The sequence below is a fragment of the Onychostruthus taczanowskii genome, unplaced genomic scaffold (genome assembly GCF_017590055.1).
Source record: "Onychostruthus taczanowskii isolate IOZ18803 unplaced genomic scaffold, ASM1759005v1 scaffold67, whole genome shotgun sequence".
NCBI classification, from domain to species: Eukaryota; Metazoa; Chordata; class Aves; order Passeriformes; family Passeridae; genus Onychostruthus; species Onychostruthus taczanowskii.
In genome coordinates, this window is record NW_024504455.1 from 162,049 (window position 1) to 175,826 (window position 13,778).

At 46.8% G+C, this 13,778-nt stretch overlaps 1 protein-coding gene across 2 annotated transcripts in view; it reads left to right on the forward strand.

The window, feature by feature from the left end:
* The first annotated feature begins 269 nt into the window (after positions 1-269).
* The window catches only part of RAB6A (RAB6A, member RAS oncogene family), a 41,260-nt gene continuing 27,751 nt past the window's right edge, over positions 270-13,778 (forward strand). For both annotated transcript variants that reach the window (XM_041420876.1, XM_041420877.1), the window contains exon 1: positions 270-558. In XM_041420876.1, the coding sequence (XP_041276810.1) occupies positions 489-558 (70 nt within the window). In that variant the 5' untranslated portion in view covers positions 270-488. The remainder of the gene's footprint in view (positions 559-13,778) is intronic.

Below are 13,778 nucleotides of genomic sequence, written 5' to 3' on the forward strand. Positions count from 1 at the left end.
TTTGCTGGTTGCCCCCTCACGCCGGTGGGGGCCGGGTTCACCTCGCAGCCCTTACCCTGATGCTGAGGCTGTGAGGGAGGGCAGGCACAGGGTGCCCAGAGGCTGCCCCCGCATCCCTGGCAGTGCCCAAGGCCAGGGTTTGGAGCAGTCCGTGCTGGAGGAAGGTGTCCCTGCCCCCGGCAGGGGTGGAACTGGATGATTCTCCTCGTCCCTCCCAAGCCGAGCCATTCCCGGCCCGTAGCACAGGGAAGCGCCCACAGCGCGTGCGCGGGGCGGGCGGAGCGCCGGCTCCGGGAGCGCGGGGGGGGCGAAGCGCCGGCACCGACACCGACACCGGCACCTCACCGGGGCTCGCAGCCTTCGCCGGGGAGGAGGAAGACGAGGAGAAGAAGCAGGAGGAGGCGGAGGCGGAGAGAAGCGGGTCGCGGTCGCGGGTGCCGCCGCGGGGAGCGGAGCGAGCGCGGGGCGGCGGCGGCGGCTCCTCCATCATGTCGTCGGGCGGGGACTTCGGGAACCCGCTGCGGAAATTCAAGCTGGTGTTCCTGGGCGAGCAGAGCGGTGAGTCACCGCCCGCCTCGGGCCGGGACCCCCAGCCCCACACTCGCCAGCCCTCGTGGGGGCACGAAGGGACCCCCCTCCTCATCCTGCCCGACATCCTCATGAGCGTCTGTGACACCCACCCACCCTCATGGGGTCTGGTGGGATCCCCCCCCTCACCCTCATGGGGTCTGATGGGATCCCCCTCCTCACCCTCATGGGGTCTGATGGGATCCCTCTCTTCACCCTTCCTGACACCCACCCACCCTCTTGGGGTCTGATGGGATCCCCCTCCTCACCCTCATGGGGTGTGATGGGATCCCCCTCCTCACCCTCATGGGGTGTGATAGGATCCCCCTCCTCATTCTCCCCGACACCCACACCCTCATGGGGTCTGATGGGATCCCTCTCCTCACCCTTCCTGACATCCACCCACCCTCATGGGGTCTGATGGGATCCCCCTCCTCATTCTCCCCAACACCCACCCACCCTCATGGGGTCTGATGGGATCCCCCTCCTCATCCTCATGGTGTCTGATGGGATCCCCCTCCTCAGGACACCCAGCCTCTGTCGTGAGGGTCCCTGACACCCACCCACCCTCGTGGGGCTCTGCGGGGTTCAGCTCTGCTTTAACCCCCCCACCCACCCAAGCCCATCTGCAGAAACAGTTGCTGATTCATTGGGTCCCAGCTCCTCTGGTTTTTGGGGGGCAGGAGTCTCAATCCGCAGCGTTTACTGTGTAAATACAGCGTTTTTCTGTAATGGAGTTATGTCTTGGCAGGGCGACGCTCTGAATATTTAATTCAGTCAATGAGGTTTTCTTCCCTGTCTTTGGAATGAAAAAAAAAAAAAAAAAAAAAAAAAAAAAAAAAAAAAAAAAAAAAACCCCAACAAAACAACAACCTAAACAATGTCTCCTCCTTCCTTAGCGGAAGGCCTCTATCTTCAATACTGCATTCCAAATTTTTCCCTTGGAAGAGTTTTCTGAAAAAAAAAAAAAAAAAAGCAAAAAAAAAAGCCCCTTTATGAGATGCTTTGTGTAATCCTGGGTAGATACTGAGTGATCTATGACATAATGAATAGGTGCAAGATATTTTCTGTCTTGGGGCGGGGTATTTGCTCCCTCAGCCACCTTTGGTCTGTGTGGTAGGAGATGATGAAATACTAGGTTTTATTTTTTGGTCAAATTAGTTGTATCCTGGTGTTTCCTCACTCGGATGTGGATGAGCTTGGTGATAAGGCTGCTGTTGAAATTATTTACCTGTATGTTGGCAATTTCCTTTAGTCTGTTCCTTGAATCATTCTCTTTTTATTTTGTGTTTTTGGGGTTGAAACAGCTCTTCTCATATCAGGGATTTGGGGAGCATGAGTGGAACTTGATTATTTATTATTTTTTGGGTAAGTCACCTGATCTGCTTGGTAAGGTGCTATTTGGCCAGCCATCTTATGAGGATTTTGGATGAGGGTCATGTGTAGAAAATGCTGGGTTTTTTTTTTTTTTCCCTTTGGTTGTTTTTTTTTCCCAGGTATTTGATAACAGGAATCTGAAACATTAGCAATGCCTTTGCAAAATCCTTGGCTTGTTTACCTGTATTTCTGAGCTTCAGTATCATGAAGCTTTTCAAATACATCCTTGGAAGCTTGTGGCACCTGGTGCAGATCTTAAATCTCAGCAGCTCTTGGTTCACACGTGGATTTCTTGTCTCCTCTAGCAGACATAACGTCACATATCTGCTTCCTCTAGGAATTTTTTTCCCCCCTCTCAGCTAATCATCTGTTTTTATACTGGAAGGTTTTAAATAATTCCCAGTCACAGCATCAAACCTAGGGAGGAGAGAAGGGATTCTGTGGGTACAGCACAGCGAAATCCTCCTGACTGAATATTCCCAGCCCTGCAATGCTGCCTGGGCTGGGGCTTAGGGATGGGTGGGAGCTGCCTGGAATCCAGGGCCGGGCTGGGGCTGCAGGGTGGGCTCCAGCCCTGCCTTTGTCTGGGATGCTGGGCCATGACTCGGTGCCAGCTCGGTGTCCGCGCATCCCGCGGGTGCTGCAGCGTGGGCATGCTCCAGCACGGCTCCGTGATGGAGACGCGTCCCTTCCTGGATTGAAGCTCTTCGCATGTCTCTGTCATGATGTCATTCCCTGTGATTTTTTTTTTTTTTTTTAAATTTTTTTTTAACTGCCCGAAGGATGCAGAGCTCTCGTTGCAAGCGGCTCCTGGAGGAATAAACGCCCTCGTGATGTTTGGAGAAAACTGCGGAAGAATCTGGTGTTGCGAAAAGGGGTGTGCTCACACCTTGTCGTTCTTTGTCTGGAAGGTTAAGGGAGGTGCAGAAATAAAAGTTTTTAGGATAGCAGCTTTCCTAACCCAGGAGATCTTTGTACAACTGTTGCGCTGGATTGCAGCATTTGCTTCCTGCTCGGATGAAAGGTTCTCTGCCCTGTTGGAAGGCCATAATTAAAGATATGCTCTGGCTGCTGGTGGGGAGGCTGAGTGCTCTGGCTTCATTTACATGCAGGGACTTCAGGATGACAAATGAAATGGTACAAAGGGCTGTGATGGCCATTAGCTGCCTCAGCATCCGGAGCTGGCTGATGGCAGACCTGTGCTGGCTGTACTCGGCCTCGCCAATAGGTGTGTGTCTTATGGCTGAGGAAATCTGAGATGCTGTTCCTTACTGGGCAGGCTTTGCAGCCCTTCCATGGCAGATCTAGAAGCATCCCTGGGCGTTTATTTCCGTTTGAGATGGGATTGCCCAGTGGATGCAGTGTGAGGTTTTCTCCTCTCTCCTCAGCCATGTTGTGGGAGTTCGGTGCCGTATCCCTCGGCATTCGCACGGACTGCAGTGGCTCTGCCTCGTGCCGTTCAGCGCTGGCTGCAGATGCTCCTTGCCGTGCTAAGATGCTGATTTTCCTCGCTCCTCAGTCCCCCGAATCTCCTTGTGTCTGGGGCTTGTGTCCCCCACGCCCCTCCCAGGCCCAGCCTGGGGACTTGCTGCATGTGCTGTGGGTGCATCACGAGCCTGCGACACCATCCGTGCCCAGCCAGAAGAATCGTCTCCTCTCTTTCCATCTCTGTTTTTATTAACTTGTACAGGGATACAGCACTGGCTGGCTAGGAGAAAGCAACTTCACCAGCACTCTCCTTAATTGAATTACTTTTCTCAATGATTGAAGATTATACAGAGTTTAGCAGTTTTAAATATGCTAATCTTTGCTAAAAAGGCAGGGAGAGCTCTGAGTGCTGAGGGATTAGATGGAGCTATTGTGTGTGGGGAAGTATGTTTCTTATTGCCTTTGATCTGGTTTTATCAGGTGATTTTCATCAGTCCTACTACCTGAAGTTTAAGGAATTCTGATTTCTGGGTTGCGTCAGGGAGTGGACACATCACCTACATCGGGGTAGCTTGCAGTATATATGACACATATTCAAATATTAATAATCTCTTTAGTTCTGCTTTGCATAGGAACACCTCTCCTTCTTAATAAATGGATTTTTTCTGATTGAGTGGGCAGAAGTGAATGCTGGGGCACTGCAACAGAAATATTTGTTTGTCACGTGAGTTTCTACTGCAGCTTTCATTGGCAAGCAGGTCTGAAGGGCACCAACGTGTACAGAAAGCAAAAGAACTTCCCAGCTGTCCCTCTGTGCCAGCATTTCTGCATAAGATCTTGAAGGAAATTAGAACCAGTTGCATTTTGGTTTTTTTTTTTTAATCAGGAGCTGAGATTTTTAATATTGAAAACCCACTGATAAGTGCAGTGTAATAACTTCAGAGATATAACTGTTTGGAAAGCACTAATGAGCTGTTCTGTTGCATAACGATGTTGGTACAGGCACTGCTGAGCAGTGTGATGTGTCTCATTAGGTAACTGGGGAGCTGCAGGTGCTTTGTGTGTGACATGGGGCTGGTGTAGCACTGCTCACAGCAGGCACAGACTCATCCCTGTGCTGCCTAAAACTCCCTTGTTTCTAAGGGATTCACAAACTCCAGCCTTGTGGCACTGGTGGTTTAAAAGGTTATCCCCTCCCCTCCGGGTGATTTCCTAACCTTGTGGTTTTCCTGTGGCTGGGCCTTCAGACATTTGGGGTTCTCTGGACTGTATGAATTTTCTGTGAGTTTCTAAACTTGGGCTTCACATCTGCAAGTGGAATGTCAACAATGCATCCCAAAAAAGGGGGAGTCAGGAACACCAGGAGCAAGGAACTCCGGGACAACCTCAAAGCCAGAATGGAAGCCTGGGAGGGTGGAAGTGGGGGCAGGTTGCACAGAAATTGTCTGAGCAGCCAGAGATCAGGTAAGGAAACCCAAAGCCCTGAAGGAATGAAACCTGGCCAGTCATCAGGGGCAGCAAGAAAAGCTTCTGTGGCGATAAAGGAGGACCAGGAAAAGTGTGAGGTGTCTCCAGAAGGAAACAGGAGACCTGGTTACCCAGGATATGGAGAAGGCTGAGGTACTCAGTGACTTTCTTTGCCTCAGTCTTCACCTGTGTTCCTCAGGGGTCAGTCATGGGATCAGCACTGTTGAACATCTTCATTGGTGACAGGTCCCTTCCCACCCAAATTGTTCTGGGACTCTTTCACAGTGCAGTGTGCTTGGTGTCTGACCCTTCAAGATCTTGAGCTCCACCATTTCTCTTCTCCCTCTTCTCCATCGCTGAAAAATCCCTTCCTACAGCAACGTGTGGAAGAAGCACAGAGAAAAAGGCATCAGTGGTTTGTGGTGCCTTTTGATCCCTGTCTATTTGTGGAAGCCTCTGAAGGAGCTGTGTCTGTTCTTGAAAGGAGGAGTAGCTGTGCCTTTCTGAACTCTGCTGTGCTTTTCTCTCTCTGCATCTCAGAAATAATCTGTGAGTTGGAAGGAAAATGATCATCTTTTTCCTTGATGTGACATAATGGATTTTCTATCTGCAGCTCCTGGGGTGGTGGTGGTACCTGGCACGGGATCCAGGTTCTGCAAAGCAGATGCCTGAAAGCTTTTGCTGGGGCTCTAAGTGGGACTAATGGAGAAACAAAGGCAGGGAAGCTCATCTGAGCCCACCTTAGCAGATGACGTGGCATTTGGGAATTATCAGAGCCAAGAGCCATTTTTCTCAGCTTCACTGATGGTTAAAAACCTGTCTTCTGCACTGAGTCTGTGAGAGAAGAGCTGCCTTTTATTTACCTGCTAATTTAGTCCAGATGTTTAAAGGCATTTTGTTGTGCTCATGTGTGTACAAGTACCTGTTGTGTACACTAATGATTATAAAACCCCAAGCAAAACAAGCCAGCTAAACCCTTCAGTGCTTTGAAACGTGGCTCAGAAAAACCCACACATTGCTGCCTCAACATGAACACCATCAGAATTTTCAAGTCAACCTCCAAAATTTACCTGTGAGGCCTGGAACCTGTAAGAACAGTAACCTTGTGATACATGGATGTTTCTGAACAGGTATGGAAATGCTGATCCATCTCTCCCAGTACGGAGCAGGGAAAAGACCTCCAAGATCGTTGGGTACAAGCCTTGGCTGATCAAGGACTTGATGATCTTGGAGGTCTTTTCCAGCCTAGATGCCTCAGTAAAAGCACTGTTTTGAAAATTAACAGACATCATCAAAATAGTGATGGGTTTGACACGTTAATTTAAATTATTTATGGAAGTAGTTTAAATGAAAAATGTGTTTCTTGGCCAACAAACAGCAGCCAAAGTGTGGACTTGCAGTGAAAGTCAAATTTTTCAGGTCTCTTTGCTTGATTTATTTACTGAGCTCACAAAAGTTGACAAGCTAAATGAATTCTTTGTTTTCCCCTCAGCATAAACCAAACTCTTCTGGCTCTAATATTATGAAAGGCCCAGGGACAGTGAACAATTCCATTAATTATTTTATGTCAGACATTTTCCTTTTATGTTCAAACCATGGTCTGGAATATTTGAGTGATATTAACCAGAAAAAATGACGTTTTTTGTGTGTTTCAGTACTATTTAACTCTCATCCAAATGAAGCCTAGTGCATCACAAAAAAAAGATAATCTGGGAAGCAAATATTGTGTGGAACTGAACGTAAATAAATTTGGTGTGAGCTCTGAGTTGTCAAGCCACTTACTTGCTTCTGGCTGCCTCCTGTTGGGTCTGGCATAAAGGAGTTTTGGGAAGGAAGTCCTCATTCAGCTGTCCAGCACAATAGTGCATTTAATTAATTTGACTCTCTTAGAGTCAGGGTGTAACTTGCCTGTTGTTTCCTCTTGGCTTGCTTGTCCTTTCTGCTGGACCTGAAAACCAGGATGGGCACGTGCTGGTGTCACCATGGCAGCTGCTGCCATTTGGAGGAGCAGGGATTTTGGGGCTCACTTGGAAGTGTCCCTGCCTCTCACCCATGGCAGCTGCGGCCATTTGGAGGAGCAGGGATTTTGGGGCTCACTTGGAAGAGTGTCCCTGCCTCTCACCCATGGCAGCTGCTGCCATTTGGAGGAGCTGGGATTTTGGGGCTCCCTTGGAAGAGTCTCTGTTCCCTGAGCAGCTGCCAGTATCCCCTGGAGATGGCACCCAGCTATTCCGAGATTCGCAGGCTCGTAGTGTTCTCTCATCCAGACATGTGTAGGTGTTACCAACACACAGGATTAAGGCTTTGCCTTAACTCTAAAGCATATTTTCCCAGAACTGAAAGAGTTGGGAAGAAATACTGGAGCAATATTGATGAGCAGTATTTTGTCTTCAGGCAGAACCAGGAAGGGGCAGCTAAACCTGCTAATGAGAAAATGTCTTAACTTTGAGTTGGTCTTTTCTCTGCCTTGAATTGTGACCCTTTAAACCTCTCTGCTATTAACATTTGCATCATACAGACGAGTGCCATTTATCCTGCTAAGTGACTTGGCTTTAATGGTTTGCTTCTTCAGGAGCAATCAGCAATTGCTGCAGAAAAAACCAACCCACTCCAGCATTTCTGTAATTAATGCAGGGGCCAGTTTATTCCATTCCACTAAATGCTTCCTGCTGTGCTTCCTGTCCATGCCCCTGTCTAGGTTTGAGTTACAGCAAGTTAATTTTCATAATGTTCTTGATATGTGCAACACAAAGAGAAGGGGAATTAAAGCTGGAGTAGATGTGTAGCTAAAAGGAGAGGGGCCCATGGAGGGTGCAGCATCCCTGGCAAAGCTCCAAGCAGTGGCTGATGCAGGATTGGCAAGATCCCTGTCAGTGTGGGCTTTAGGTAGCTGCTGCTGGAGTTGGGAAAAGAGTATTCCTCTTAACTGGTTGGGACTTCAGTCCCAGAGGCTCTGGAGCTGCACAGGATTGAATTAATGTGAGTGCAGCAGTGTTTATTTGCAGCTTCTTTTTTTTTTTAATGGAGATGTTGCCTTTTCTGGGAGTAGAAAATACTCATTTCTGTCCTTCTCTACTGCTATAGCATTGGCTGTGAGAACCCTTGGTGTCAGTGACTGGAGGAATTTTTTGAATGGCCTGATGGAAGGAAGGCTTGGTAGAGCAATCTGAACTGGCTGAGTGATGGACTCATCCAGGGGATGTCTGAGTGGTGGAGGAGATGGAGAGCATTCTCTTTTGAAGGAAGTTCTGAGTCCTTTCTGACTTTGCTCACAGCAGTAGGCAGGTCTTCATCCTAGAGGTTTGCTGCCTTCTTTTTCTTGTCTCTAGTACCTCATTATTTTTTCCCCTTCCCCTCAGTTACTTCTGGAACAACTTTGGGATATTTTGTCCTTGGCTCACTCAAAATGGCTGAAAAGTCACTTGTGTCCACATCAAACCCAGGATGGCTTTCCTCAAGCTGAGCTGGTGCTGCTGATTGGGATAAAGCCAGAGGTGAATCCTTCAGCAGCAGCTGGACACAGCTGGAGGAGGAGCCAATGGCTGAAGACAGTTGGAGTATCATCATGAGGAAATCCCAATCTTTTTGTTTTTTTCTTTTTATTTTCCCCTGACCTTGGAATGCTTTACAAAGAGGTTTTCACAGAGTTGGTCTATTCCAGTCTCTCACTGCTGGGCTTTCTCACCAGTTCTTGTAATTTCTTAGCTTCTCCAGCTGCCCCTTAATATGAAATAATTATGTATTCAAATTATAATTATGTTCCTATTCTTTCTGTTCTTCCAGCTTCCCATTTTTCTGCCCTAGCTGAATTATCTTTGGTCTTTTTTCACTGGGCAGTCATCAGAGTGGCTTTTCTCCACCACTGTACAATCATGACCATAATTCTCTCCCACTTTTTTATTTTTATTTCTAGTTGCTCTTAAACCACAATGTGACTCGGAGAAGGGGATGTTTGTTTTTTTTTTTTCCCTGACACTGCATAAACAGCAGGCAGATCAAACACTTGTGTCCCATAAAACTGACCTCTTTATTTGGATGCTGTCGTGTAACAGCAGACTTGAAAAAAGCTTTTCCCAATGAAAAAAGCTTTTCCAGTCTTGGTGTGAAAATATTTCCCCCCTCTCTGGTGAAAAGCAGAGGGCTCATAGGTTGCCTCTGTTTCTAGGCTTGGTGGACTCTGTACTGTCACAGTGAGTAATTTACAGTTAAAAATAAATTCCTTGGCTTTAGGAATTTTACATTTTTGCTTAAAAATGCAAGAGAGATTTAGCAAACTCAAAAGGAGCCTTATGTGAATTACTACACATTGCCTCCAGTAAATCCTGCCATCTAGAGAAAATTTTCCCTGGGGGATTGTATGGCTGGTATTTTAAATTTGGTTGTTTAGTCTGTGCAAGCCTTGCACAGCTGAGAGCGAGGCAGAGATTTGAGATCTGGTTTTGCCTGCCTGGTTCCAGATCCCAGGAAGAGCAAAGGCTTTTTTAGCTTTACCTTTTGGAAGCTGGAGGAGGGGAAGAAGTGTCCTACAGAGATGTCTCCAAACAGCTCTGTGCTTTTCCCTGGATTTGGTGCTTCTCAGCTGCTTGCCTAAAGACCTGAGTCCAGAGCCAACCCTGTGGTGCACTTACAGCTGGTTTAGGTAGGGCAGCCTGAGGTCCCCAAAATATTTTCTGTGCACACTTCTACAAGGAATTGCTCAAGTCAGAAACATCTCTTAGAGAATAAATATTACCATTAAATAGGAACTTAACTAGTATATGTCCTTTATATGAAGGAATTCTTCTGGAAAATACTGCTGGAGGAGAATATTTATTTCAAGACACTGTATCCCAGCTGGAGTGTAGGTAATTCTTGTCTGAAGAATCTGCTGCTCCAAACCCAGCTTCTCATATAAAAACACTTCCTTTTTTTTTTCTGTGATTGAATCCCACAATTCCTTCCAGAATATCCATTCATCTAGGAAAGATCGGAATAAAACACCAACAGAACTTGTTCCATTTACTACTTGGAACCAAATTTCTACCTTTTAAAGACTAGCTATTTTTGTTAAAATTCTTAGAGATGAATACCAGACCTTGGGTTTGCAGACCCTTCAGGCTCCGTGGCCTCTTCCCAAGGCATTTGTGAAGCACAGCTGGGAAGGACCAAGTTTATTGTCAGCTGGCTGAAGCTCCATATGGAGAGGTCAGCGTCTCAGCTAGGAAGAAGTTAGAGGGAAAAGGGAAGATTTTGGAGGAAAAGTTGGGAATTGATGTAACGGTTTAACATCCTTTGAGCTTGGAGTTCTTCACTTGCAGTGCAGGCAGCAGGAGCATCGAATGTCTGCTGGCCTCCATCCTGCCCCAGTTCCCAGGGGAAGAGCTGGGGCAGCTCAGGAGCAGGAGCTGTGAAGGAGAAAAGGACAGTGTGGTGTCAGGATATCCTTCCCTTGAATCCTTAATGCCAGGGATTTTGGGATTGTGCTGCCAGGACCCACACAGGTGTCTGAGGAGCCCAGAGCCCGCAGCTCGCTCCTTCCGCTGTGCCGATCTCAGTTTCTACACGCTGTGGGTTTCTGGTGCTAAAAACCAAATGGTGCTTGGGGTTTTTTTGGTCCAAACCCCCTGGGCTCCGTGCTGCCTTGCCCACTGCCTGGTGTCCATGTGCTGTGTTTCACTCCAGCTGTTTTCCCTGTGCCTGGCAGGGCGGTTTCATCACGTGCACAAACCCGTGTGTGTGGGCACGGCTCCGGTTATTTTCGCAGCAGTCCCCAGGTGTTCTCCACAGCCATCCCTGTCAGCTCGGATCAGCAGATGCCTGCAGGAGAACTGTGCTTAGTGAAGCTACTCCAGGCACTTTTTTCCTTACAAGTTGCCTCTTCATTAAGCCAGGCTGCATCGACCTTAAATCAGGATTGTTTTAGGATCTTGTCCAAAGTCGCTTCTGAAGAAACACTCACCTGTGTGTCTGCCTGGAGGATGGGTTTGAGGGAGCTCCTGTGGAAGCTGTTCTGCACCTCCTGTGTGGAAAGAGCAGAGGACAGCTCCTAATCCTTCCAGTGCTGCCCAGGAGATGGTAGGTTGTGGGTATAAGATGGAATCACTGAGAGAATGCTATATGGAGCTCTCATCCCCTTCTTCCTTTTCTTCTTCTCCTCCTCCTTCTTTTCTTTTCCATTTCTCCTTCCCCCAGCAGGAAAATTGTCACCACAGTGGGAGAGAGCAGAAATTTCTTCGTGGCAGTGCAGGGAGTCAGGAGAGGAGGGAGCAAGAGGAAGCATTTGCTAGTTTTGCCAGTGGGATAATGGTGCTTGGGGAAACATTAGGCAAAATTTAACTGAATTAAAGGATGGAGGGAAGGGAAGGGGATGGTAATCCCTTGCATTTTAATAGGTCTCCTGAAACTTCTCTAATTCCTCGCTGGAAATGGCTGACTTAGCAGTGCTTGTTGTGCTTTCAAGGGCAAAACATCTTTGGGAAGGGAGCAGGAGCTTGTTCCAAGGGCTCCATTTGGCACGTGGTCCAGGGAATGGATGCCTGGATTCCCTCAGCTGGATGCTGGCATCTGCTGGTTTAGTTTGCATGGGGATAATGCTCAGTGCTCAAAGCAGGGAATGTTTCCCTTCAGAAATGCATCCTCAGGTGGCTGCTCCCTGCTGCCTCTCTCTCTCCTGCCTCAGGAATATAACTGAGGAATCCAGGAGAGTGTTTCCATATTAAATTACGCATTAGCCTATCATTTGCAGTTTATTTAACAATAGTTATTTTTGGGAAGCATCGTTCTGTTTGAGGATTTTTATGCAGATTTCTGTCTAGACTGCCTGTGAATGTGGTTTGTTATGGGAACAAATACTGTGTTAAAGGTATTTAAACCAGAATTTCATAATTATGTTAACAGTGTCTGCTTCTTCTTTGCAAAATGGTTTGGTAGCATTTAGTTTCTGACTTAAATTGAGGACTTAAGGTGGCTGTAAATTTGGAAATCAGTTGAGGAGATCCCTCTTGCTTCAGGTGATGGAGGAGCTCTTGGCTCCTTCCCCTTTTGCCCATGTAGAATTTGTGCTTTCCAGAGCCATTCCCCACCCTTCCAACATAATGTCTGTCCAGAGTGGCTTAATTACTTTTTCTACTTCTCCATGTGTAGCATTTTATTTCTTTCAAGCCTTTTACAAGCAGATAATTAGGAATTTAAAAATAAAATACTGGGATGTAAAAACTGGATCTTATGAGTGTTTAATTACTGAAGGTCTCCTGGTGGGTTTTTGCTCAGTCCTGCACTGGTTTTTAATGGAAATTTGGAATGATGGAACCTGGAAGCAATGGATGCTTCAAAAAGTGATTTCACCCCCATGGGCTTTAACTGCCATCATATATAAAGTGAATATTGAGCCACCCTTGCATGACAATAATAAAACTTCAGTATTGGGCTCTGAAAGTTGATAGGTCAAATTTTTGTGGGAGAATGGAATGGAATGGAATGGAATTTTTGGAGATGTCTCTAAAATAATTTAATTTGTCTCATTGTGCTCACAGCAAAGCTGTCATAACCTGGGATGAGGCTGAGTTATTCTGAAATTTCAACCCAAACACTGCAATCCAGAATCCATCCTTTGTCCAAAAATTGAGTTGCTGAGATGATGAAAGAAGGAAATAGTAAATGTCACCTGCCAGGTTGTCACTAGCCAGGATCTATCACTGTTCCTTCTTCCTTTCTCCAGTCATCCTCCAGCTCCTCTGCCTCACAAATATGCTCTTAAATGTGGGGTTTTTTTTCTTCACAGAAATGGACTTAGAAATATCACCTAGCTAAATGCTGGGGTAGGATCCAGTCCAGTTTTGGAATTCTCTTCCCAGGGTGAAACCCAGCGTTTAAAACCAGAGTGAGGAGTCCAAAAGAGGTGACTTTGCAAGAACTGCTGCTGTTCATCACCTTTAGAAAAAATAATTTCTGAGATGCAGGAGCAGCTTCCCAGTAACATCTCCTGCATGGAATGTCTTCCTCTTTCCAGTTTGTGCTGCACATGCCAGCTGAGTTGTTGATCAGGTCCACCTGGAATTCCCACAGCTCTGAGCTCCTTCCACTCACTGTGCCTTGCTCCTGAGAAATTTTGGGTAGAGACTGTGCTCACATGGACTTCTGGACTACTAAATCTTCCTTCTTCCTCAGCTCCACAGTCATCCACTCCTGGTCAGAAGATCCCTGGCATGTGCTTTCCAATATTTCCAAATGCTGCTTTGTGTTACCAGTGTTTATGGCTGAGGGTTCTGAGGCATTTTGTGAGCAGTAAAGATAAAATCCTTTGGAGAATATTTGAAGCCTCATTGGAAACTATTTTAAAAACCTTAACTATGTAAGATAAGAAGGAAAGCAAAATCCTCAGGCTGTGGTGAAAAAAAAAAAATCCTTGTGAGTCTGTAAATTTTGAAGTTTTTTTTTTTCGTTCCTGGCAAATAATGAGAGACTGCACAGAAGTCTTTGAAATGTAAAGGTGGCCTGTGAGTACCTTTTAGTTAATTAACCAAGTGATATCCATGAAAACACGAGTGTGTCCCCCACACTTCCTGTTCTCTGGTTGGTGTTAAACTCATCCTCATGTGGATTTCCCTCACAGCCACTGAAGAGCAGATCTGAGCTATCTGCTCTGCTCCCTGTCCTCAGAAGGGCCAGGATTTCTGTCCCTATGTGTGGCACAGGATGGGACACAGCTGGGTGCTCATGGTGTCTTTTGGCCTTTCCATGCTTTTGTCACACTTGTCCTGCACCCCTTAGGAGTCAGAACTGCTTGGGACCTTTCCTTTAGGTGCTTTGTCTCATCTCTTACTGCTTGGGGCAAAATTCTTGTGTCTCCCTGTTCTTTTGTTTTCCTTATCTGCACAGCTCCTCCAAATCTTGATCTTCTGGTTACCTTATCTTGGGTTTGTTCTTCCTGATTTGAATGAAACCACATTTACCACACAGTG